Raw genomic sequence first — 27,684 nt, forward strand, 5'->3', positions numbered from 1 at the left:
GTTTTAAGTAAAAATTTTTGCAAACTTTTTTTATTTCAACTGTTGCCAGCTCGATCTCGTACCTGCGACAAACGGACAAATTGGATCATTGCAAAATGGCGACGACCGCTTGCGTTAGTGCCAATGTCAATCAGTCAGACACTTAGCATAAATGGCATTAGTATATAATCATGTGTATATACATAATATACCGCCTTGTTTTAATTTAGTTGAAAGTTCTAGATACTTTATAAATAAAGCATAGCACAATATGTCTATGTGCTCTAATTAAATTTTAAATTAGCTTAATTAATTTTTATTTGGTGATTGAGCTAGTTTGCAGGGCTTGAATAAACTTATATACATATATAAAGTATTTGAATAATTTTATATTTTAAAATTGTAACTTTTAAGTGTTTGGATGCAACTAAAGTATTGTAAAGACTAAATAAATAAATTGTAAATAAAAAAGGAAATTTTTTGAACAACTTTTATTAGTTTAATGTAATAAAAACTGATTTCGTTTCAACTTACTTCTTCAACAAAGCTAATTTAAAACAAAATTTCCAAACTAAAATATTTTTTAAACTGATTACTTTTTTGTGAATACCAAAGTACTTAAATTGAAAATAAAAATAAAAATAAAAATAACAAATTTTTCAATGTAAAAACTAACTAAAGCTCACTAGAAACTTAATTATAAATTAATTTACTTATTTTCATTTATAGAAAAAAACATTTAAACAAACAGCAATTCGACGACGGAATGACCAGATACAACTCGCAGCTCTCTCAAAACGGGGGAATCCCAAGTGACGCAAACCCGGGGATGTACCCGGGCGGGGACATGGGCATGCAGCCCGGTGGTCACCACGGCAACCAGGCCCCTTTGACCCCTTCGGGGGCGAGCTCGGGTGGGACGCAGGGGAGCCACTACAACCACCAGGTACCCGACATCGGGACGCCCGGGATGCCGGGGGAGGACGTCAGGATTCCGCAGGAGCAGGACCTGAAGATGAACGCTCACAAGGAGGCCATTTACAAGTTGGTTGAAAATTTTCACAAATTTGTTTTTTTAAGGTTGTATTTCGTTATCAAAAGCAATTGCAATCTGGTTTTAGAGTCGCATATCTAAAACACAAGTTTTAATGTTTTGTTAAAGTTTAATTAAGTTATAAACTAAACTTCATGTTTACACAATTTTTAAACATAGTCAAACAAACTGTACTTATACTTTCTATAAACTGAAAAAAAAAATCTTTTCAGCTATAAAAGTTTTCTCTCAGCTATTGCAATACTGCACTTTCTATATTAAAAAGCTTTTTTGGCTCGCATTCGTTGCATGGGCTGTCTTTATTAATTATTTAAATATTAATGAGGCGTCCCTTAAAACCCGCTGCTTCGCGCCGTTCCGTAGTCAAGGCCACCTGGGACACTCTCGTTGCTAAGCAAAAAGGGGGGATGGGACAATATTTGTTATGGATATGTAAGCGAAGATAAGAAACTCTTTCGGAAAAGGTCATGATTTTTATGAAGTTAACTTTTTAAAATCTGCCAACTTGGCTCGAAGGCTGTCTCTATAAAATTTGAAACTATTTTTAACGGTTACTTTAAACTACTAAGTAGTTGTTTTTAACCACATTTTTAAAACAAGGGTTTAATAGAAATTACTTTAATTGAAAAGATATAAAACATAAACACTTTTGATCTAGTCTAGGTTGTTAAAAAGTTCATGCTTACTTAGACTTTAAGCGGTTAGTAAATGTTTAACAAAAAATGTTTTGTTATGAAGTGCATTAAGTTAATCTAAATATGCTAATTTTAGAACGCTTAAAACTTAAATAACTGATCAATTAAAATTCTAAATTAACAAATGACACTTTGTTTGAACGAAAATGATATTATATAAATTTCAAGGTAAATTAGCAAAAGGTTTTCATCCTTTGTTTTGATAATCGAAGTTGTTTTACATTTGTCACATTTAAAAGCAGCTACATAAATGCAGCGAATCTGCACAAAAAGGCAGGAAATACATATTCAAGTCGAACAGGCTCAATGAAATAGAGATAAAAAGTAAAATCTTTCTGGCTCTTTTATCAAACTCTCTGCTTTTTGCTGCACGCAAAGATCAATAAATGATAAAATACTCGACTCGCATGCTTCTATGCAGTTGGGTGTATGAGTCTTTATTTTTCTTTTTCGCTCACAGATGCGTGTACACATGGAAAATGTCAATTTCATAACATCACTGCGATCAGTGCTGTTTTGAACAGAATAAATTGAAATTAGGGCTTGAAAATGTTCAGTGCACTGGAAATATGCAGTGCAAGTGTGGGGTTTAAAAATTAATTATGTGTTGTTTTGTATGTTCCATTACTTTTTATACTAACACTTTAAAGTTTGTAGCAGTTTATCTAAGAAACACAGGAAACATACGCGAAAGTAAAACTTCAAAATAAAAAGTAGATATAAAGCTTATATATAAAGTTTTAGTGACGTAGTGATTTTAATAATTGTATGTTTATATTTAGTTGCAGACAAAATCTAGCTTAGTTTTATAACAAATTCTGAATCTTGTTATGTAAAATATTTTGAAAAACAACTAACTTTGAAAACAGCATATAAAACTGAAATTAATTTATAAATTTTATAATAACAATTATGAACTATTTTTGTATCTTTTTACTGAGAGATTAAAAGTTGTTTGTCAATGATTTTCAAAACTAGTTTTATAATTATTAACATATATTTTCATATATGTTGATGCCAACTACTATACAATCATACTACATTCAGTAAAATATTTCTAGTAAGAAAATGTCTTTCTATGTCTTTAGAAAAATATGCAGAAAGTGGATAAAATTATCTGTTTTATCTTTGAAAATATTTTAGCATGTGTATATACAATGAAAGTTTAACAACATTTTAAAAACTTCTGAAAAAACAAAACTTAGGGATTAAGATGAATATAATATTTTAAACAAATGTAGAATAACTCCAAAATATACTTAACTCAAACCTTAATTAGATAAAACTTTATTGAAACTTTTTGACTGAACCGTTATCCTGTGAAAAGTTTTGTTTTACCTTTTTTTTTTCACCGATCTATGACACTTTTGAAGCAATCGATCACATCTTCAGCCAAGTTTCCTTACTTCACCTCCATTCCAAGCGTTTTAAGAGTTTGAACTTCTTGGGTCTCAAACTGTTGTCTGATTCAACGATTGTTCCACGATTATTTTTCTTCAACCGGTCACGTCCTGATGTCTTGTCGGATCAGCGAGGAAAACTGATCTGTGACGTCACTTAAGGTTTTGAAAAGCGAGTAATTAGTTGCAAGATCGTAATCTCCTACAAATTCCCTTTACTCTTTCAAGACTTAAAAATCTACAAAGTTTTAACCACGTAGCATAATCTAATATTTAAAGCTAAAAAATATATTTTTAGAATAACTCAATTTCTTACTTTTTCGAGAAAAATGTATACAAAACAGCTTAAAAATAATAACAACTTGTAATACTTTTCAAGCAATTTTTTGACAACAAAATGATCAACAATTTTAAAGCCTATTACAAAAATAGTTAAATAGAAAAGGTTTTTAAAAGTTCAAACAATTTTCACTTGCTGACCTTTTGTAGCATGCGTTGTTTAAATTATTTTTAAATACAGTTTAACCACGATTTCTGATTGTTTCTAAATAGAAAGCTCCACCGCATACGGTTCAGACTTTTTGTCTACACAATTAAGTTGACCACAAGCTTTTTAATTGTTTAAACCGTCGATTTACTTTTAACTACATGGTTTTAAGTTAAAACTTGATAAACGAATAAACGCCATGCAATGTATTTATTTTATTTATTTTACACGCGTAATTAAATCTTCAGCCCTGATTTGTAATTTAGATGTGTATTGTTTCTCTTAACATTATTTTATGTGGCACGCGTAATTGATTTTATTGTCTCGTGTTAATTCAATGCAAACGAGTGTTAATTCTATTGTGAAGTAGTAAACTTGATCCTTTTTTTTCGCTTTAATTTTAATAGCTAAAAGTATTTATTCACTTTGAAATTTTTATGTTTTGTAATTGATTTTTTTTACCAATTTTGTTTGTAATTTATGCTTCAACACTTCCGAGTTGCAAATTATTGTAACTAATGATACCTTCAGAAAATAAGTTCGTTGAACTTATTACTTTCTTTAACTAGTATAACTATTTGTTATTATAAATAAAAATGGTAAGAACCATTAAAAAAATCAGTCACAGTCTTATACAACCACTTAGAATAGATCTTTCGTTTATTAAAAAACAAACATTTTCAATTCTGTAGAAAACAAAAAAATATACTAGCAACTAGAGAAAGTAAATTAAATATTTTAGCAAAATTTAAAATAAAAATTTTGCTAAAATATTTAATTTACTTTCTCTAGTTGCTAGTATATATTTTTTTTTTTTTTGTTTTCTACAGAATTGAAAATGTTTGTTTTTTAATAAACGAAAGATCTATTCTAAGTGGTTGTATAAGACTGTGACTGATTTTTTTAATGGTTCTTACCATTTTTATTTATATTTATCTAAAATTCAATCCTGTCCGGTCTTTAAAATCAAAAGAGGAAGACTACCTTCATCACATTTTAATTTCTATTTGTTATTAGTAACCGTTTTTCTGAAACTAATAAAAATCCAACGAAGATATGCATTGTGCTAATATTGCCCTGAACATCTAAAAACTGTGCATGCGGGATGCAAATGTAATTATTAATTTCATCAGCACCCATTTCTTGGCCGCTCTTTAATTGCCGCCTCAGGTGGGCTCACGGTGCCTCAATGAAGCGCTAATAAAGCACCTGGTTACCTCCGAGGCTGCTCAAAGTTTCATTAGAAAAAGTTGAAAAAAACTTGTACCTTGAACTTTTATCAAATCATATTGAGATTGAAACATATTTTTATTAGTTTAAAAAGTGTTGATGTGAAAAGCTAGGTTCTTGTTGTAAGAATATTATATTCTTGAAACCAATTTGAACTGTGTTTTAAGCGAAGATTTAAAGTTACTATCAAATTTTAACTCGTCTAAAGAATTCAGACATGCTTCTTCAAACGTTTCAGGGATTCTATCTTTTTCGTGTTTACTCACCGCTCATAAGCTCCTTATCTCCAATGGACCGTGAAATCTTGACGTCCAGTCAGATCTACCTCCTTCAGTTTATCTTCATCAAACAAACGCTTCGTTGACAGTGATCCTCATTTTTTAAAAAGTCAAAATAAAATTGTGGTTGCTTTGTGGTTAACACTAGAAAACATCAGCGCAAAAATCTAAAAGTTTTAGTAAAATTTTGTTTTATACTGTGACAAAATATAAAAAGCGGTTTACATCTAGACAAAAAGAGGCAAACAATTACTGTTCGTTAACCCAACTAACTTTGTTTTAAGTAAAATAGGCTTCAAGCACACCAGCTGTAATCCCCAAAAACTTACTCACTCATCTTTGCTTGTCCTTTTCTAGCAGAGCGCGCGTATTACAAGCTTCAAAAAGTTTTAAAGTGGAATTTTCTGCCCAAGTTGTTAGACTTAAAAGATTTACGCACGATTTGCATCAATTAGAAGTTTCCTCGGAAAAAACAGAAAGGATTTTACTCGAAGCAAAAAAAAAACGTTTTTGTTCCATTGAAACTGCTTTACACAACTTAAAAACAACTGAGAACGAACGAGAAATATTTTCTGAGAAAAGTCTACAAACATGGTGTTTACATCTGTATCACATGACCAAAAACAAAATGTTTTATTTATTTTTTATTCTGTGTTAATGAAGGCTTGGTTAGTTTGGTCAAGTTTAATTTTTTTGGTTATGAGCCGTACAAAGATATTATCTACTTATGAGTTATGGTACCCTTGTTATTAACTTTTAAGAGTGTTTTTATGGCGTTTAAGCCTTGAGAAAATCATGTAATCGAACACAAACACCGTTTCACTCATGCATAATTAAAAAGTTCAACACCCAGTGCAGTGTGTCATACAAAGACTACTGTGAAGCGCGAAAGTTTTGAAAATAAATGCGCGCATTGCAATTCAAAGAGCGAGCTCGTTTTCGAAATTACACGCCATTCTTAAACCATAACACGCAAACAAGCGAACTAATGTGTGTATCACTGCAACTTAACTGCAAACACCGCCGCGGTTCCAATTGACGCCACGGCAAAACAACACGACGAAAATTATGTTTGTAGCCTCAACACACAACAGGCAGCCTGTTTTATATGCACAATATGCAGCGTGCATGTGTGAGCTGGTAGTGAGCTGCATTAATCGATTGCTCACTGAAAATCCGCAACAATTTTTTTCTATCACTTTTGCACACACAATTTGCTAAGCAATTAGTTTCTGACTGTCACACAACATTGTTAGCTGGAACTGCAATTACATGATTTAAATGCCGTTTCTGAGTAGAGCGCTCCAAATCCGTGTCATAATTCGATGCTTTTCGAGCTTCAAACGGCTCGTATTTCAAAATCACGACTGAAATGGGAGATGGTTTTGAGCGGCAGTCAATTCAACTGCTGTCACCTACCACGTGGTACAAGTTTTTTGATGCACACTTTGTAACTTGTTTGCACTTGTGAAAGCTTTGTGTTAATAGTTTTTGTTTGCCGTTTAAACTTTCAAAACCAGTTTTTTAAAGTGTTAACAAAACATTTTATAGCAAAGTTTGTTATGATGCATTTTTAAGTTAATATCACGTTATGCCATACATATTCATAATTCTTTTTAAACCTAATACACAAAGTACGCGAACAAAAAGTACAAGTTTTAAAGCAGAAGCATTAGCCATTGTTTTTCATTTATTCTTTTTTTGGTATAACAATATATATTTATACATATATGTATACTTTTAATAAGTGTAAAATCAGTACACTTTAATTAAGTACTTTAGCCTTTGAACGTTTCTAGCAGAAATTTTAAGTTTGTCAAATAAAAGTTTTAATTAAATAAAAGTTGAAATAGAAACCAGCAAGTAAAACAGGATGTAGATACGACTAACACGAATTAAGTATCGACTTTCAATAAACAGGAAACTAAATTTGTTGCTACTGTAAAACGGCCATCAATAACTTGTTACAGCAATCTGTTATACTATTTTTAACTTTGTGACTCGTGTTTTAATTCATGCAATTTTTTTTTTGGTGTAAAACTTATCAATTTTCTTAAAATATTTTAGAGAAAAACCACAAAAATATTAGAACAAATAAATTTAAAGCTTAAATTGTTTACTTTTTTTATTAAGTTACTTTGATACACAGGTAAAAGTTTTGTTATATACATTGAATATATTTTTAAGAGTCAATAATTAAAAATTTATTAAACTATTTAGTTAAGGCATTCACATTCAGCTACAACTGTATAGCTGAAATCTAATTTGACAAACAGCAGTTGAAAAAGTTAACACGACTTAACACTTCTATCAAAACCAACAAGCGGCCACATTGACCTTCGCCAATAAAACAAAAAGGTGGCCCAGAAGCGTCCTTGTGACTTGTCAAAACTGTCCTCGTGACCTTTGGAGGTCACTTGACACCCGACGAGGACATCAAGTAGCTAGTGTCTGACCACTTGAAAAACGAGGGTATGGAAAAACACTTATGTGGGTAATCAGACGCTCTCTCTGTGATCAAAACAATGTTTTAAATGATATTTGTTTTGATCATAAAAAAGTTAAGCTTAAATTTTATTGGTTTGAATTGAGTTTAGATACTCTTGTTTATAGCTGGTCCAATGTATTAAGTTACATAAAACTTATTAAAATAATGGAAAATTTTGTTAAAAAAAATTTAGTTTAGCTCATATACAAATTAAAGTTTAGATTCTGCAAAATTGATATCTATTTTAAATGTTTTAATTTAAATTCTACACAATCAAAAAAAAAGAAGAAACAAAAAAAGATTGTATACTTTTTGCCTACAAAAAACAAACACCTTAAGTCCATAATTTTAGAACAAAACAAAATGGTTAAAACCTAATCAAAATCTCTTATCTGCCACCCACTTTGAAAGAAAAATCACTTGTTTGAATTACTGCTGTAAAATCTGATAATTGTCGCGGTAAGCGTGTTAATATGACATCATTGTTTAAAAAGTTTCAAGTCTGAAAGCTGCTGCTTTGGTCGATTTTAAAAGTAAAACGTATTTTTGTTTGTAGGTGGCAATTATTTCAAATGGTCAGTGCTTACTTGTGAATGAGCAAAAAAACTGAGAAGTTTTTTATCAAATTAAGCATTGTAAAGCGGCGTGTTATGTAGAATTTCTATTAGTAATCTAGAAAGAATGCTAAACTTTTCACAAGCAACCTTTAAACTTGCGAAATTCTGAAACCTTCTCCTTTTCTTTTTCGCACTTCGTACGATTTTTCTTTTTCATCGCGCCAGCTACTTTTGCACCCCCCCTCATTTTAAACTTCTCAAACTTTTTTTTTCGGTCGAGATGTGTTTACGAAGCACTGCCTCGTTCGAAATCACAGTAAAAAATGTGAACTTGTGAACCTATTAGATTATTATCTCTGCCAGAGTTTGAAGATTTTCATGAATTTTTTTAATTTACTTACTATTGCGGCAATTAAAAACGTAAGCAAACGCTTTTTATTTTTAATTGTTTCGCAATTAAATCCCTTCTGTTTATTTTAAATTGTATCAAACTGTTTATGCAAAAATAGACAGGGCTTTTATCGAAGCAACTTTAATCCCGGATTAACCTTCATAGATTATTTGTAGCAATTAAAAAAAAATAAAACTTTAAAATTATAAGTCCACAGTTTAATTTAAGGTGTACCTGGCAGTAAAAAATAAATAAAATTGCGGGTTAATTAAAACATTAAAAGCTAATACAATAAAAGTTTTGTTCGTATCAATTATAACAAGTTATTTGTACTTTTAATGCCTTTGATTTTCGTTTTAAAAACTAGCTTTTACGCCTTTTATGTTTGAAATACTTGACAGGGTTTGAATTGTTTTTTTCTTATCAAGTTTTCTTTGACAACGACCGACACTCGGTGATATTAATCAATTCTAACATTTTATTTGTTTAAACCAATAACTTGATCAGCCTGTAGTGTACAACAAAAATTTTTTCTACGCAGCCAGACTTCTACAAGCTGCGGTTTGTTTTACGACGAAAACAGTTAAGTTTTCAATCAATCAAAAAGCTACCTGGAAGCAATTTGCTGCCAACGCTCGATTGCTGCTCAGCAAAAGTGGAATTTCCGCCAAGCAGCTTACCTGAGCAGCGAAATGCTACCAAAATTTAAATAAAAATAAAATATGGCGGAAAAATCATTTTACTGCCGTGCTTACATTTTGATACAAGTTATTGCTTGTTAAACTTAAAAAATTTCTTGTTTAAATTCGTGAGAATTTTGTTTTAATGTTTTTTTTCAGCTTTTGAAGCAAAATTTGTTAATATTGTAAGAATTGATCAATAAAAAAATTCAGTACCCTTTTATAATCTATAATTTTTTTTTCAGAAAGTATATACTTTAAATAGCTTCTTATGCACATTCTGTAAATTATTTTCTGAATGATTAACTTAAATTATATCAGAAAATTATTGTTTAAAAATTATCTAGCTAGTAAAGTATGAAAAAAAAAAGTTTTAGAAAAGTCCAAAAAAGTTCTAAGGCTTATTACAAATGGTTATAAAAATATCACACCTGTTAACTACTAAGGTGACTATTAACCAGCACGGCTGATTTACTATGGTAGAGTGCTGCGTTGAATGTTCTTTGAAATAAAGCAGCTATCAATCATCGTTTTGACAATCGTATAAATTTTGTATGAAGCTTGTGATAATAATTCAATGCCATTTTTCAATGGTCACTATAATTCAAGTACATTTGTAGAACTTGCTCCTTTTCTTGAAAATTTAAACAGTTTAATAGACAAAACGTACAAAGTAAAAAATATTTAAATATTTCCTTGTTTTATTGCAAAATATTTTTTTGATATTTTGCTAATGTTGAATCTTTCAAACTTTTTTTAATTTATTTAAACACTAGTACTAAAGTTCATAGTTACCTATACTAAAAATTTTTCTTTAATTTTTTTTTAGCTGTATTAAACATTAAAATTATCATAAAATATTTGAGTTACCAATAATTCAATACAAACTGAACCAAAAGCATCAAAGTTGAAATTTTACGATTTTTTCAACAGACACGACCTGTACCCGCTGCTGGACCTGGTCTTCCAGAAGTGCGAGCTAGCCACCTGCACGCCACGCGACCCCCAGACCGGCACCAACCCCCCCGGACCCGACGTCCTCTCCTCCGAGTCCTTCAACGAGGACATCGCCTGTTTCGCCCAACGGGTAAGTACCGACTGTGAAAATAAAAGATACTACGAGCTGTATAAATGGTGATTTCAAACCAAAGTACTTGTCAATTTTAAATAAACAAACAAGTAAGTTAACAATAACTTGATTTTTTTGTTTTGATAATGAATTATTCAAAACCTAATGATTTTTATTCTGCAAAATAAACCAAACACCTCGGCACTTATAGTCTTGATAATGCAGGGGTACGCAGTGTAAACAGAGTATTATTTGTTCATTTTCGTTTTTGCCTCATGTACATTGCAGTGCTGAGATGTCAGCGAGTTGTTTGCTGGTAAATTCGAACTTCGTTTTGTTGTCTCCTGAGAGAGCAAAACAAACTGGTTTTTAATAATCAAAAGCCGGTGTTTAGTGCTGTTTCGTATATATTGCTAGTTTTCGATGTCACAGTTTTGAAAAAAAAAAGTTTTTTATAACGTTATTGTATCTAAAGTTAAAGAATTAAAAAAAACTGAAAAATGTTCATTTTTGGGTTAGTTTGAAACTTTTTAACATGAGAAGCAAGAATTACTATATAAATATATTTGTAAATCTCATTTAAACACTTTTTAGTACAAGTTCAAGTCTGTTTACAGTAAAAGTTAAACAAATCGTGAGTGGAGAGTTTTAATCAAAGGACTTGAAAAGTTTTAGAAATTTTCAAGGGTATTTCAAGTGTTAAAATGAGGTCAAAAAGCGTCTTAGTTTTTCTCAGCCCCTCATAGTAGTTTTAATCCGTAGATAAGCACTTTACACACTTTACCTTAGAACGTTTAATTCCTTCATTGTTTGAATATATAATTTTGCACGCGATGGCTTCTTTAATCTGAAGTTTAAGACTGTTTTAGTTTCAAATAATAAAGTAGCAGTTTACCAAATATTAAAAATTTTGTTTAGGTTTCACAAGCCTTGCTATGAATTTATTTTTCTGATTTAAAACGCTAAAAACAAGGGAAAATAAAATAAAAAATAAGGTAATGTAGGCTTGTAAAATTTTTAATATTTCTATTTATTTAAGTATTTTATATATTCTAGATACAAGATGAGAATCGTTCTTGGAACTTCGATGCAAATAATGAAATTGACAATTTGGTAAGCTTAATTGATAACAACAATCATTGAAATAATTAAGTTGTAAACAAAGTTAATTCAAAACTATTAAAATGTTTTTTAAAGTTTTAATGCTTCTAATAGATTCACGCACTTTAGTTAAAGTTTTACCTTTTTGTTTTTGAGAGAGATTAAGCAAAAGCACTAAACTAGACATATTTTATTGAAAACTTAATAAATTAAGTATTATTTTTTATTGCGTTTTTTTTAACAAACTATTGTGGTAACTTTAATAGTTATACCTCTTAACATACAATTTAACTGTAATCGATTTTTTGTTCTAACATTCCTAAGTGAAAAAAAAATTAAGCCACAATAAAACGCCATTTGAAAGAATTTTAAAAGCTTCATTGTGCCGAATGACGTGGTTGAAATGAACTTTTGCTTGGGGGAGTCACTTGCGAAATTCAAGTCATGACTAACCGAATTTATCGCTCAAATTAAAACCCTGAAACTTTTTATCGCCTCTTCCGTGACTTATGCATATTTCAGCTTCGTAGGAGGTCTGATACGAAACCCCTCGCGTTTATGCCTCAATAAGCAGATTTTACGAGCTTACTAAACATTTTAAAAAACCTCGTGTATTATCTCAGACTAAACTTAAGGTATAAATATGAGATGGTGTTTATGAACTATGAAAAGGCAAAATCGTCATTAGGATAGTTGAATTATTTTGTTTGCTTGCTCAATTATTGTTAAATGCGAACATAGTTTTACAAAGTTTACCTACTACGTGATTTGAAATCATTTTAAGAACTGAAACTGTAAAGCAACAATTGCAACGTAAATTAGAGCCTGGATTTGAAGAAGTTATTGAATGGCAAACAAAACGAGTAGATAGCGGCGATTAGAAATGCAAACATTACCCAACTTTCTATCAAATCATGTTTGTTAAATTCGGTAAACAGAAAAAAATGTTACTAAAATTAATTATTGCTCTTTCGTCACGAAGCCGCTAATTTTTTTGACAAAGTTAAGCTTTAGTAATTATCAAAAATTTGAAACCGACAGGCTTTTTTTAATCTGTGACGTCATAATACTTTGCTGGTCAGCAATTTATTCGAACTACTAAACGTTACTTTACTTGGTGATTTTTGCTAAAACATTACTGCTACTTTTTAATATATCTTTTTAAGTAATCATTTAACTTGAACTTTAATCAGCAGTCACAGCGGTCGACTTTCATAAAAACTGATGACATCAGCAGGATTGCGGCGTTGCATGCAAATTTGTTGCAAAACACTTTACTCAGCATTTTTTACACAACGTATTGTACGCATGTATCTGTAGTAAGCTTAGAAAAAACAAGGCGGTTTAAATTTGTTTTGTTTTGAAATAGAAAATATTGATTGATTAGAAAAGCAAAATAAAACTTACAATAGTGTCACTAATGCATTTACAAAAGATAATTTAATATAAAAAAAGAAAGTTAACTGACTGTTTTAATGATAATTATGTTTATGCAAAGTGTTTTTCTCTGCTTGCTTATACAGCCTCTGTTTTCTAAACTTTTCAAAACACGTTTTCCGAAAACTATTTGGTGCCTTTTCTCTAAACGTTGCATTCTAATAAAAAATGTTTTTCGCTCGTCAGTTTTTCTTGCCACGCTCGATTTGAAATGCAAAGGAAACTTCATATTGACGAGTAACAAAGGCGACGCTGCTCACCAACGCACGAGAATAAAACTTACATCCTACCATAAAAACCCTTCAGTTTTGTTTGTGTTTAGATAAAGTTTGAAAGCTGTTAACAATTCATTTTTTTTCAACTTCTCAAGGCAGATTATCTGGTTTTTCGTGGTGTCTATTGATTTAAAAACCGTTATTAACGTTAAAGTCGATCATGTTAATAGCAATCGTTTGGTGCTTTACACACAAAAACTTCTTGTTGTTTAATCTGATGTTTCAATGAAAAATTTCGAGGTCAAACAGAGAACTATTTACAATAAAATAAGCTTAAAGTTTTTAAAAATATTTTAAATTCGGATATGTAAAATTATAACCACATAAACATTGAAAACATTTTAATAAGTGTTTTAAAAAGTTACAAATATTTATGAGTGCTTAAAACAGTAAAATAGTCTCACCTGTCACACTTTATGAATTAATTTTGGAAAACTAGAATGTTGAAAACTTAAAAGCTCCATGTGTATAGTCCTACAACCTAAACACTTCAGTTTTCCTGTACATGACAAAACAACTATGACCAAATAACCAACCATACACCTGCGGTCAGTCACGAATTGAACAACTTTGTTTTTAAACAAACAAAAGGGTTGGTGGGCAGGTCAACAGAACCCTTAAACTTCGCGCAGTTGTTGCACAAAACCCTTAAACTTGGCATGAGAGTTTTGAACTTCGCTAATTGATTTGGTGTTGTTTTGACAGCTAATTGAGAGAGCGGTGTCGGCGATTGCGCAAAAATTGCAATGCACATTCGAAACATTTGTAGTTGAATGACAATAGTATTTTAAGCTTATATTTTCTTGGTTGTGCTGTTTTTTAATAAAATAAATATTTGTTTACTAATTAAATCTGTAACGTTAAGCTAGAAATAAAGTTTACAAGCTTTATTTTTAAATATGATTTAAAATTTAACTGAACAATTATATTCAGATGATTCTTGCCATTCAAGTGCTACGTTTTCACCTGCTAGAACTCGAAAAGGTAATTTAAGAAAGTGTTAATGTTTGATTTTAATTTTGTATTGAAAATAATACAGGTTTAACTAAATACATCATAAACCAACAACATCTTAAGTTTTTAACTACCAGGTGAAATTTTTAAAGGTTATTATTAATTGAAAAACAAATGTTACTGAATTTTAATTGTTTCAAGTAAATTTACTGAAATTATCCGAAGCTTTTCAACGTTCAGGTTCACGAGCTGTGCCAGAACTTCACTTCGCGGTACATCAACTGCCTGAAAGGGAAGATGCCCATCGATCTGGTCAACGACGACATCGCAGGTTCCCAGGGTTCGGGAAGGTCGTCGGGAGGGTCGTCCGGGGGCGCCAACAACCAGTCGGGAGGCAACCACCAGAAGCAACCGTCGCTGGCTGACTCTGGGGGCTTGTCGGGCGGAGTGCAAAAACAGGTTTGTTAAAAGAAGAAACATACTTTGTGTCTTTCAAATCCTTAAAGGCAAAAGCCTTCAAGCTGCATAAATAAAATACAGTTTGTTTTTCATTTGTGAAATAAAGCTGTGAGTAGTAGCACTTAAACCATAAAAATAATTAAACACAGCAAGGAAACAAGTACTAATTTGTTATTTACTTATGATATATTAAAAGTAAAACTTTTATAAATTATATTTCCAACAAAAAATATTTTTTGGTAACTAAAATCTAAAAGATTAGACATGTTTTATTTAAATTTAGGCAGTTAATTAAACAAACTGTGTTGCTTATTTTTTCAAACAAAGTAAGTAAACATCAAAAACACATCAAGTAACTCACTGTAAACTGTAATCATGAATTGACTACCTCATAAATAATGAATAATAAATAAGCAAACCGCCCACAAATTTTCAGCTGAATTAATTATGAACAACGCTTTAAATTCTAGACCACTTATGACCTTTTAAGTCAATCTATTTCAAGTTTTGCCTGCATGTAATAAATTAGTAAACCACTTGGATAACCAACAAACTTTTAGCTGAATAAGATATAGTAAGATTTTATAAAACCTTCATTTTAAACTGTTTTTATTGGCACCAATTGATTTAAATCACTTATTGATCAAGTTTTTCTTGCAATTAATCGACCTGCCTCATTTAATTTCTAGTATGAATTTGTTTGAGACAAAATATCTACTTTCTACTTATCTAACCACTTTCTAAAGACCCTATGTCTAGTAAATTTAAAAGGTGGTCTATTAAATTTCACTTAAATCAGACATCCTTAATTGATTTAGTATTTGTGAAAAAAAAAGAGTATTTTTTATTTTTTACTAATGAAATAAATGTTACGGATATTAATACTGCTAGTTCTATATATTCACACTACTTTGTCACTCAACTTCAGAGTTGTTAGTTTAGCATGTTCGTGACTCTGACAAAGCGCAAATATTTACCACCTCGGAAACAATCCCACGAAAATGCTGTCTGTGACGTCACACTGTCCATAGTGAGCATGACAGCTGATTGCAGGCAATCCAAACAAAAACTCAGGATGGAAGCTTTCAATTAGCAGTAAATCACTAGTTGTCACTAGTTTTAGTGTGAATCTTGGCAATTTTTTTTAATTACGCTTTTGAGTAAAATCGTCGGAAGACAGATGATGATGTTCAAAACTGTCAGTAAGCATTTATTTTACACGATTATATATTAGAACTAGAAGAGCTTATAATTAATTTCTGTTAATAAACCCTTTTTAAATCAATCGAGATTGTCCAAAACAATAATGCTACAACTGCACTTTTTATTCTCCTTCGGATTTTTAATCAAACTTGTCGCTCTAAAATCTACTCATTTCAGTTCTTTTTTCTTAAAACTAAACTGATAAAAGTTTACAATAAAATCCACGAATACTTTTTATGTTTTATTGAGTCCGTACAGACAAAAATAAAAGTATTAAAAACTCTTGTTAACCCTAAAGTAAAAAAAAAACTAAAAAGTGCTAAGGTAGTTTAAAAAAACAACTGGACAAAACTTAATATATTTCATTTTGAAAAATATACTTATCACATACAAATTTTTGTTATGTCACTCAAACAGCATATATTTTTTTACTTGCGTTCTGTTCTACCACAGTTTAATATAATGCTCCTTGTTTAAATATTAGCTTTAAAAATAAGCATTTACTTTATGAATGTAATGATATCGTGAGAAACATACAAATTCAAGTTTTCCAGTATAACAACCAAACAAACGTCGATTACAAATTAAATTGCCCAGCCTTGCTACAAATGAACAAAAACAAACATACTGAAGGCGATGTTTAACTTTTACTTCGTGTGTACGGGCAAACACAGTTAATAAAACCATCATCATCAGAGCCGTGTAAAAGCGATAATTGAATTGTGTCAAGGTGAATTTAAACGGCGAGTATTCTTATGCACATTTTTAATCAAGCAATTAAAAATCAAAGCTTCACTGAAACTCAAACACTTTGGTTTTGGTTTAATTGTTTGTAAGCTTTACAATATTTCATAATTTCTATCATGAACATCTCAATTATTAAATATCAAAGTTTTGACCAGATTTTGTTTCTACATTAGTTAAACTTTTGATAGGCTCTTAGTATTACACGTAAAACTAAACAAAACGTACAAAGTTTGAACAAAATTACAGATTTAATTACATTCAAACTTTTAATTGTGAAGGTATAATCTTTATTTTTACTGGAAAATTTTAAGTTTTAAAGAGTAAACCACAGGTCAATAAAATTTGAACTTCGTAAAAATGGTTACTATTTACAATAAAAGAAGTCACGTTTATAGTATTCTAACAAGTCGAAACAACTGTTATTTTAACTTTGTATAGAATTAAAACTTGAAAAAAAGTTTTCAATCTCGATTTATGTTGAAATAATTCTCGGTTAGGATTTAGGGGATTTCGCTTAACAATTAGGGATTACCCAAAAACCCGCGCAAATCGGAAGTGGGGATCGTAACCATGTCATTTAGGGATTACACCATGAGATCCAAGAAAATCCGGAACAAACACCAGGTATCCGCTAGAAATCAACAAATGGAGTTACAAAAAAAAATCCCTAAAATATAGTTTAGCTTATGAAAGTATTTTTTGATAAATTAATTTATTAGTATTATTATATTCTTTCGGTTTATTTGGAAAGTAGTGAATTTTTATCTTCAAAATTTTTAAATACTAATTCTTTTTTATTGTCTAAAACGCTTGACTTTATATATACCAGTGATTCTTAACCTGAGGTAATTTTACCACTGGGGTAATTTCCCTTGTTTTAGGGGGTAAATTTTATTCATTACAAGTTATATAATTTAATTTTTCTTAATTGTCCTTTTAATTTATTAGTAAGTATTTAACTGTAGTTTTTTAAATAAACTTTTTTAATTTTACAATCTTTTATATTTTATAAGCTAGAAGTTCAAAAATTCTAGTGTTTTTTCGTTGAAATTAAACAACATTTTGTATATTTGGGGTAAATTTGATAATTACTTTCCAAAAGTAGTAAAAAATGAAAAAAAGGTTTTGAACTGCTGATATAGACTAACTGATAAAACTAAAATTCTAGTTGATCAAACTATAAGACGTTTAGTTTCAATTATTTTTACTTTATACTTTTGAACATTTAAAAATTTCACTTTAAACCTTGAAATCTGTATAATCAACCAAAAAAACATCGACAAACATTAAAATACTCTGCAGTTTAATCTCTAACTCCAAATAAAAAATCTACAAAGGCAGGTGCTAAACCATTCTTCATTTGAGTAATTTTTGGCTATAAAACAAGTTGGGTTTAACTGAGCTTTAATTCTTAGTTTAAACGAATCGATGAACCACCGATTACGAAAATTGACGAACTGAAAGACACTTGCAATGATTCAAACTCTAATACCTTTGCAAATGTTCACATCGCATTTACACACATTAAAGCTATCTGCATCTAAAACTAAAGTAGCTGGCAGCTTCTTACAGCTCTAATGGAAATAACAAATGACCGTTGCAAATTTTTATTCGAGCAGCTAGTTTTATGTTCAACACAGATTTTTAAAATGTTCTGTTCAATATAGATAATTTTATTTTATATTTTTTTGTGGTTAAAGGTTTATAACTTAATTACGCATAAAGTGAAAGTTTTGCTAGTGTTGTTTTCTTGGTCTGCAACATAAAAGTCTTTTAAGTATGTAATAAAATTATTTAGTCTATTCATAGTTTAAATTGTATTATAGTTATTTAAAACATAAATTTTAACATTATGTGATTATTAAGTAATTGTGACTTGTACTACAACCAAAGCAATCTACAAAATATTTGTCACCTAAACTTTCAAAGCTAATCAAAATTTTTGAAAGCAACAACAAAAAGCTATTTTATTGGGTTTTACTGCAAAATAAAGAAAACAATAACCATAAAGCTATCTCTGCTCAGTATCAGAGCCACTAGCGCACACAGAGATGCTACTTGAAGCGGCGCTAACATCAGCGAAGAGATAATAAAATATTAACAACCTCAGCTGACATGGAAGCCAGCAAGCACATATATATATATATACACATGAAACGCTAGTAGATGAGATTCGTTAATATTTCATGCTTTTGAAAATCTCCCGCTTTGACACCTCTGCGCTCTCAAATCGGCTCATCAAAAATTTCCATTGATTTTTTTGCTCGTCGTAAAACACGCGCACAAAGGAAGTTCGCGTTAAAATATCTCTCTGTGCTTTTGTGATAATTAATAAAAGTGATGAATAATTTGTAAAGTTTATAAAAACGAGAAACTGATGAAAGTAGTCCATGGTGTTTTACACTTTATTAAGTTGCGTTTACGTACAACCAAAACTTTTAAGCACTTTTGATTTAAAATCAAAAGAAGTGTAGAATTTAACACTATTTTTGTTTGTTTCCTATATAAAACTAAACTAGCCTATTTTTAGGCTTTTTTTATATATAAGTTGAACACCGTATGAAATATACAAGTTTAGAAACAAAACCGTCAAGCTCTTTGAAACAAATTCAACGGTTTTTGTTCAAAGCTTAAGTAAAATTAAATTCGGTATGCTTATAACTTAAATAATCTTATTGTACACTTACTTGTTAGTTTGCGAGTAAAATTATGAGCTGCAAGTGTGTTTAGTGGAATGTATTGTCTTCTATTCCAATCATAAAGCCAATGTATGCTGCCAGATAAGGAACACAAAGCCGCATGTTATCTTAAGTTATAAAATAACTCACCACTGTGAAAGCCTTGTAACTCACGCCAGTTTACAAGTATCCCGCATGACACAGAGAATATACGCACGCAAACTCAAAAGTTATTTGTCAACCAAACATCGGCGTTTTGTCACTTTTGTCCAGATTTCCATTGTCCTTTCTATCCGCCCCTTTCCACATAATGCGGACACTAATTTTTATCGACAATGAATTATTTGTTTTTGTTGTAAATTGAAAACAGTGTTTGCCGAGCAAATTTTTCCCTTTCACAATAGGTGAGTTTTTTCTTTGGGTTTTTTCGACTTCTGCTCCCGTATTATTTTCAATGTTATTTTCTCCGCTTTGTAATAAAACACAGTTTTGCCGTTTTTTTGTTCGCAAAGTGAGCGTGAACTTATCGAGCATTTTATCAAGATTTGAGATATGCCAAAGTTAATAGGATTAATAAAACTGTTTAAACAGTGAATAGTTTTGTATATGCTTCTACTGGGGCATAGAAATAAATTGCAAGTAATCTTTATCGAACTTACCATCAAAAAATGTACTTGAGTACTTTTTAACACAACTAAAACTATTTTAATTTTTATATAGCTTATTCAAACTAAGCCTTTCTAGCTTTTTGCAACAAATTTAAAATAAAATTAATTCCAAAAAAACGCTTGTTACCGTTAAATAGACAGTAGTGTTGATAAAATTCAATGTATGTAAATAATTTAACGCTTTAAAATAAAAAAAATTAAACAATTCTTAACAGCAATACTTTCCGCCTCCGGACCATTCCGTGTCGACCCCGGACGCCCAACAGCAAATGTCGATACCGCAGGACAGGTGCAACAAGAACAAGCTCCACCAGAGAGACCAGAGGTCCAACTCATTCACGCCCCAGTGCGCACCCGATGCCAACAGCCCCACAGGTGAGCGAGGAATTTTTAAATGCTTTTGTTTAAGACAGTTTCCAGTGCGTGAAAACAATGGGTTAAACATTTCTACTATTGTGCTTCTTCGGTTATCAAATGCACTACTTATTTTATTGTTATCTGATTTGTTAGTTATTTTTAAAAGCAATGAAACTTGGTCTAACAAGCTTACAGCGACGGAAAATCAATTCTCATTAAAATTTCAAGTTAAAGTTTCCATAACACCGCTTCCTCATTTATTTATTATGGCCCGTGTCCCAAAAACCTCCCCATAAAGTTCCGTCTTTGTTTATTTAGATCTGCCTAGCAACTGCATTGTTGTCAAGAAGAAGTCATCGTTGCTATGATCCCAGGAGACTGCGACTCGTGGTCATTGTGTATTTGTTCATAAGCAAATATATGTTTATTTCAAGCGTTGTTTTCATAACGAAAGCTCACTCTATGGTTTTCTTTATTGTGAACTCAACTGTCGAAGTCTTGCTGTAAACAGTATATTTAGCTTTTTAAAATTGTTTACAAGATTTTTAAAAGTTTACAGGTTACATAGTTTTATGTTTACAACTTTTTAAATTTAGTTTTCTAAAATCAAACTTTAGTCAACTACTGTTTTCTTAAACTTCAAGCTACTTTCAGTTTTGGTTTATATATAATCAATTAAAATGCTGATCTGAAATAAAAACTTGCGAAAGTAAAAACAAACAGAAACTTACATCAGGCCTTGTCAATTTTTTCTTGAGTTTTGACGAAGCTCGTATAAAATATATCATTTGGCCTACTACGGTGCCAAAAAACGAAATATGACATCATAAAGCACCGAAGCAAAAGCGGTTTTCTGGCTTTGAACTTTGATTAAAAGTTGTGCTTCCGTTTTGTTTTAAAGTTTGAACTCTGGTGACATTTGAAGCGTTACTTCCTGACATTTTATGACAGTACCTACAACATCTTTTTTGATAATTTCCAGCATTAAAACAACACATTAAAATTAAATGCAAAACAAGGCAAGCTCATCTTGTACCTTTTTTACAAATAAAGTTGTAAATCTGCTCAACACTCATATAAGTTGCAATTAAATATTCGTCAAAGTTAACAAAGTTTTACGAAGTTTTTCCACTATGCGTTTTTGTTTTTTGCATAGTTTTGTAAAAACACAAACTTTTGTTTTTAAAAGTATCGTTATTTAAAATGTATCTTTCTGTCAAGTACTTTTAGGAAGTCTTGTTTGAAAGAACAGACCTTTTTACACAATTTTAAACTTCTCAAACAATTTGTTTCTCCACCAGGGAGCGCATTGGAGGGCAGCACGTACTCCGGAGAGGGAGGAGGCGAAGAGGAGACGGAGCCGGGAAAGAAGCCGCCGCAGAAAAAAAGGGGGATTTTCCCTAAGCAGGCGACTAATATCATGCGAACGTGGCTATTTCAAAATTTGACAGTGGGTATAATTAAAATACTTGAGTAATTGAATGTCTGGTTGCTATAATTACTGAAAAATTAAGCCAAATTGATTATTTTATATTCCTATAATAAAATTAAATCTTAGTTATTTAGATGTACTTTTAGTAAATAGTTATTATTTAGTTTATTAAATTATTATCAATCATAAGATTTTTCAATTGCTAAATTTTATTTTTCTATAAAACAATTTTTTTAGTTAAATTTTCTTAAACTCTTAGTTAGAATCAAAAAAACTTTTACAAAGGATTTAGAATCTACGAATACATTTTAAAAACTAATTTAAAGTTTTAGCTGACGACAGAAACAATTGTTGTTTTTACAGCACCCGTACCCGTCAGAAGAACAAAAGAAGTCGTTGGCAGGACAGACCGGGTTGACGATATTACAAGTCAACAATTGGTGAGTTGATGTTAACAAAAACTACTCGTGAAGTATAAATTGGTTATAAATCGATCAACCAGTGCAAGTAATGAAATTTGTGGTGGGCAAAAATAGTAGTCAGAATTCAGTAAACTAGTTTTGCAAAGTCTAAAACCTCAAGAAATTGCAACTTAGATTTGTTTTGAATACAATTTTAAAACTAATAGACAGTTAATTTACTTCAACTTACATGAAAGTTTCTCCGTAATAAAACATGTGTAGATATTTTTTTGAATTATCATTTTCGAGTCTCTTAGCTACAAGTTTGAGATCTCAAAACTTCACAAATCTCGATTTTCAAAATGCAAATATCATAAATTGATAGCGCTTACACGCTGGTCTAACTCTTGGCACTCAAAAATTTGTCACATTTTAGTGCAAACGAAGGGAGAATGTCCGGTTAGAGTCTGATGTTGCTTTGTCAAGCTGCAGTCAGTGAGCAATGTAAAGAGAACAAAACACGTAAAGTCGATAATATAATTTAGCTACAAACGAAAAATAGCCAACTGAGTCAAAGTTAATGATTTCGAGCTTTAATACGCTAGTTATTACCAAAATACTTTAGAATTTAGACTTTTAGAAGGCTCTATTAGTTTTATACTGATATAAGTTTGATAACTGCTTCAGAGTACTTTTTTAAATTAGACAGATACTATTTAAAGTAAAAGTTGTCATTTAGTGATTTAAAAGAATTAAAACATAATAGCTCAGAATAACTAGGTTGTGCTTTAAATTTTTTAAACTTTCCAAAATTTAGTTTAACTTCATATAAAACAATGAATATATAATATGTATAATAAATACATAACATGCATATGTATAATCTAAAATGAAAACAAAGCAAAATAATAAAAATAAATAAAAAGCAGTGTAGTTTCAAATTAAACATAGCTATTTTTACAATAGAAAAGAAATATAAAAGTTTAATTTTTCACCAAACTTTTTGAATTTTTAAACTTTTACAAAAAAATTGTTGTATCTAAACTTTCTAATAGAAAAATTTTAAAATAAAAGTATGATTTTAAGAGCATATAGTCTTTTAAGTTAAAATACTTAACACTACAATTTATAAAAAAAACTAAAAATAACTTAAACAATACAAGTATATAATTTAATTACTGTTACAAGATTAAACTGATTCAATTTAAAGATTTTTAAATTACTTCAAGGTTTTAAACAGTTATAATAAACTTTTAAAACAAAAGCAACTTTACAATTGTTTTATCATTCCTTTTTATCTGTTGCTTTAAAACGTCGACATGTTGTGTGTAGCTCATTTGCTCAAGTGTTAGAAAGAGGTTCAACCAGAGGATAAAATTGCGACGTCATAAAACAATAAAGCCTTTCAATATTTCCACAACTTTAGTTGCTTGTAACCAACGGGGCTTCATTTTTCATACAATTTTTCCAAAAAAAAATAAAACAAGTAATAAATAAATTAAAAATTAATATAATATAAAATAATCAATGATTGTTTAATATTTCAACGAGTAATAATTACTGGTGACTACTGCAGCTATTAGAATACCATTAAAGCAACCTTGGTGGTCGTTTCTTCCCCCTATTCCATCTGATAATCTTTCCATACTTTAAAAGATTTATATTTCGACAGCGAAGAAAATAAAGATAAGAATCTCAACAACTTTACTTGTGAATCTTAAAGCTTATATTATGGCCTTTTTACTACTGACCTTATAGGCTTAACATTCCAACAAACTTTTATTAATATGCTATTAGAAAAAATTCTTAAAGTTCATATTTGTATTATTATTCTTTTTATTTAGCTTGATCAAATTTGTTACTTAAATTTAAAAAATATTAATAATAAAAATGAAAAAAAGCTGCATTTTAAATTTAATTTTTTTTTTAATTTGAAAAAAAAAAATAGTGATCAATTTCAAATTTAAAAGAGTAAAAGTATATTTTTATAAGTTTAAGCTTAAACACACAAAAGTTTTAAAACAAATCTTTGTTTTTCTCAAAAACAATTGGATTAAATTCCAGTTATTTCTTTGACATGCTTTTACTAGAAAAAAAACTTAAATGCACTAAATATCCTGTATAAGTAAAGGGTGGAAAAAAGTGAACTTTAAATGGCATTCCTTAAATTTGCACAAGAAAATATTTATTTTCTAATTTTAGGTCCTACCAAGCACGTACTAGGGCATCTATGAGCAAACAAAAAAGCTGAAAACTTGCTAGCCCTGCTACGTCACAATTAAACTTTCATTCGACACGAAATATAACCCTAAACAATCTAAAAAAAGATAAGAAATTTCTAGCCGAATAAATTTGGTCTTTTGTCTACTGGCCGATAAGAATCTTTAAAGTTTACATAACATGTATTTTGCTTTTTACTACTTGAAAAATTCATGAAAAGCTTAAAATGAAAGATCTAGAGATAAAAACGAGCAGTTGAACAACTACCTTTAACTAAAAAACAACAAACAACTTTAATAAAACTACTTTTAGCTTGTATAAACTTAATTGAATATTTTTAAGAGTTTAGAAACACCTAGTTGACTTTTCAATGAGTCATCCCTGAAAACCTCTAGTTGCTATAGCAACCGACCACCATGGTCGAAACGCCTGAGGTCACTCGCATTCCTATGGTAACTGTGGTTAACAAAATCGTTGACTTCCAACTTTCACAAACTTTACTATTAATTTTTTTCGTGATATAGCACAAACCAGGTTTCCTAGGAATCTTGAAACTAGTAAGAACTTTTAGAAGGTGTTTAGACTTTTTTTGATTAAGATCTGCAGAAACTTTTAGTTGTTTACAAACAACTTGAAGCCTCCTGCTGCAGTTTGACGGATTGCGTTGCTTAAATGTCACTTTTTATAAGCTGTGTGGCAAAGTGTCATTTTTATTAGCTTATTGATGAGTTTATAGGTGGTCCGTCACCTTTTAGTTTTTCGTTAAGGAGAAAGTTGCGTAAATTAAAATAAGTGACATTTTCAATGAGTTAGCACTTATATAAAAATTTATAAAATGATTTATTTTCTCTTGTCAAAAATTTTAATTAAGCATTAGTTAAGAAACAATTTTTTTATTACGCTTAAACTTGTTTGTATGTACGTAGAGTGCACACCAAATTATCATATAAAACTGTGTTCGTAATTTTTCATTAAAATACTAGAAAACTTTTAATTGAAAGATTTATTGATTAATCTTGTTACTAAAAGTATTAATTTGAACTTTTGTTTTTAATCGGCAAACTTATTTTAACTTAATAGCGCCACTATGCGGTTAATAAATAAAAGTTTATTTTCAATATGATATACATTAATTCAAATAGATGTTTTTCAATTTAAACATGCTTGTTTGGTTTTGTTAAACACAGAATGATAAAAATATTTTTTTAACACATTGTTAATGTATATTTATAAAGATTAGAGACTTTACAGCTTAACTAGTTTTAAATAGTTTTGATTCTAAGTTATACAATTTATAACTTATATTAACAACTCAAATTCTTACAGGTTTATCAATGCTCGGAGGAGAATTGTACAACCGATGATTGATCAATCTAACAGAGCAGGTTCGTGTTTAAATAATTCGAAAATTGTTTTTTAAAACCTGCATCGTGTAACTTTGTTCAAAAACTTACTTTTTATTTAGTTAAAACTGACAAAATATTGCCAAAGTACTTTTTTTCTAAGTTTTAAGAGTTGATGAACATTTAATTATTTTTTCAGCATCCAACTCGATGATGAACCCTTACAGCCCGGACGGTCAGCCGATCGGCGGGTTTTTTATGGACCAATCAGGTCATCTGCCCATGAGACACCCGGGAGGTTGGCCCGCGGGTAAGAGTTTTTTTTACTTAAAAGCAAAGTAAAGATTCATAATAACCTAAATCTATCAATGCGTATCGTAATATAACTATTTATAATTCAAGCGCACTAAAATGTTATTAGCTTAGTTTTTAAACGTCAACTAAATTAGAAGCTGGTATATATTCAATTAAACTTTTTTTTTATATAGCATAATTAATTACGTACTAAAGTGTTATTAGCTTAGTTTAAAAAATCATTTAATTGGGAGTTAATACGATTAGAATTGTTGAAAACTAATAAAAAATTCAAACCAGGTTTCAACGGAATGCCGGCCGACATGATGATGGGCAACAACTTCATGGGGAACCCCCAGAACCACCACTCGCAGCAGGGAATCCCCCACCTGCGACACCCGCCCACCATGCTCCTCCCACACCACCCGTCGCTCATCGGGGGTTTTCCCCCGAACCACCACCCTCACGTCCACCCGCACCAGCAGGGCCACGCAACGTCAGTGGCGGGTCACGGAGGGGGAATTCCCGGAGACATCCAGTCCCACATCCACCTGGGTCCCACGTGCTAGGCGGCGCTAGCGAGAAGGAGCAATGAAACATCGGATAATCATATTTTTACTTTTTGCTCCTCTCTTTCATGTTTGAACTTAGTTTGCGGACACTTAAAGGTATTAAAGTGCTTAAGAAAGAGTTCGTGGTAGTTTTATGAAGATTGTTGCTATTTTAATGATGTTACTTTAGAATTTTTTTGTTTTATTTTTAATTTGTACATATGTTTCCAGTTTTTCTATGAATTGTCATAGAATGAATATTTTGTCAAAATTTTCAAACTGGTGTAAGAAAATACATCAAGGGAACTAAACAGCTTAACTCTTTTACGATGGTCTTTTGATATGCATGATTATTTTGTTCAAAAATGTTATTATACAATACTTATCGAATAATTAGTATTTTTGTAAGATTTATTAAATGCTCACATTTTAAGATAAAAGATTTTCGTCCAATAGGGTAGCATATTAAAGATAAAAACTGTTTTAAAGTCTAGTCTCAGTAGTAGTTTCTCTAAAAAAATAGTTCCCAAAACGATGATGAAAAAATGATGAGTTAGGAATAAATTTTGTATATTAATAAGTTATAAGTCACAAATAAGAATTTCTAAAGTCGAATTAGTTATGTTGACAAGCCAAAACTCTTTATAAAACATTTTTTGAATTATTTACAAAAATGTAATTTAGTAAAATTTATGATGGGTTAAGTTTATTTTCATTGTTTTTAAATTATTGTTACCTTCAAAGGTTATTTTTTTGTTTTTTTCGAAGTTAAAAACTTTTATTTACCAAAAAAGAATTGCTGTAAATTGTAAAACTTAATTTTAAGTTCTGTCAGTAAAAAAGATCAAGCCAAAACTGTTTTCCTTTTTTATATATATCTTTAAAGTTCTAAAGTTATTTTACATAAGTAAACCAGATTAATTAAAAAAAAATTACACACATTTTAGTACTTCTTTTAGTTTTTAATTTTATTTTGTATCGAATTTAAATTGAATAATTTTTTTAAGTCAAATTATAGCTTAAGTCTTTGGTTAAAAATTTTGTGCACTAATTAATGATTTAGTCAATGTTTTATAAAATTTCACAATAGAATATTTTTTACTGTTTTTTTTTATTGTGCCTTTTGTATTTTGAATTTTTTATTTATATTGCATTCAAAATACAATTTCGTTGTTACATTCAATAAAAAGTAATAAAAAAACGTGCAAAAATCATCATTTAAAGCTTATCCTTTTTTATTATTCAAACTTGTAATT

General features: G+C 30.1%; 1 protein-coding gene across 1 annotated transcript; it reads left to right on the forward strand.

The window, feature by feature from the left end:
• Positions 1–27,078, forward strand: LOC145835114 (homeobox protein Meis1-like). The gene is made up of 12 exons (XM_082942660.1): positions 1–113; positions 731–1,023; positions 10,173–10,326; positions 11,365–11,421; positions 14,055–14,105; positions 14,316–14,534; positions 20,046–20,205; positions 21,489–21,637; positions 21,983–22,059; positions 25,567–25,625; positions 25,783–25,893; positions 26,178–27,078. Exons 1-12 carry the CDS (start codon positions 96–98, stop codon positions 26,444–26,446), a joined length of 1,617 nt encoding a protein of 538 aa, XP_082798786.1. The 5' UTR covers positions 1–95; the 3' UTR covers positions 26,447–27,078.
• Positions 27,079–27,684: the final 606 nt, after the last annotated feature.

Source organism: Thalia democratica, chromosome 4 (assembly GCF_965202585.1).
Source record: "Thalia democratica chromosome 4, ktThaDemo2.hap1.1, whole genome shotgun sequence".
NCBI classification, from domain to species: domain Eukaryota; kingdom Metazoa; phylum Chordata; class Thaliacea; order Salpida; family Salpidae; genus Thalia; species Thalia democratica.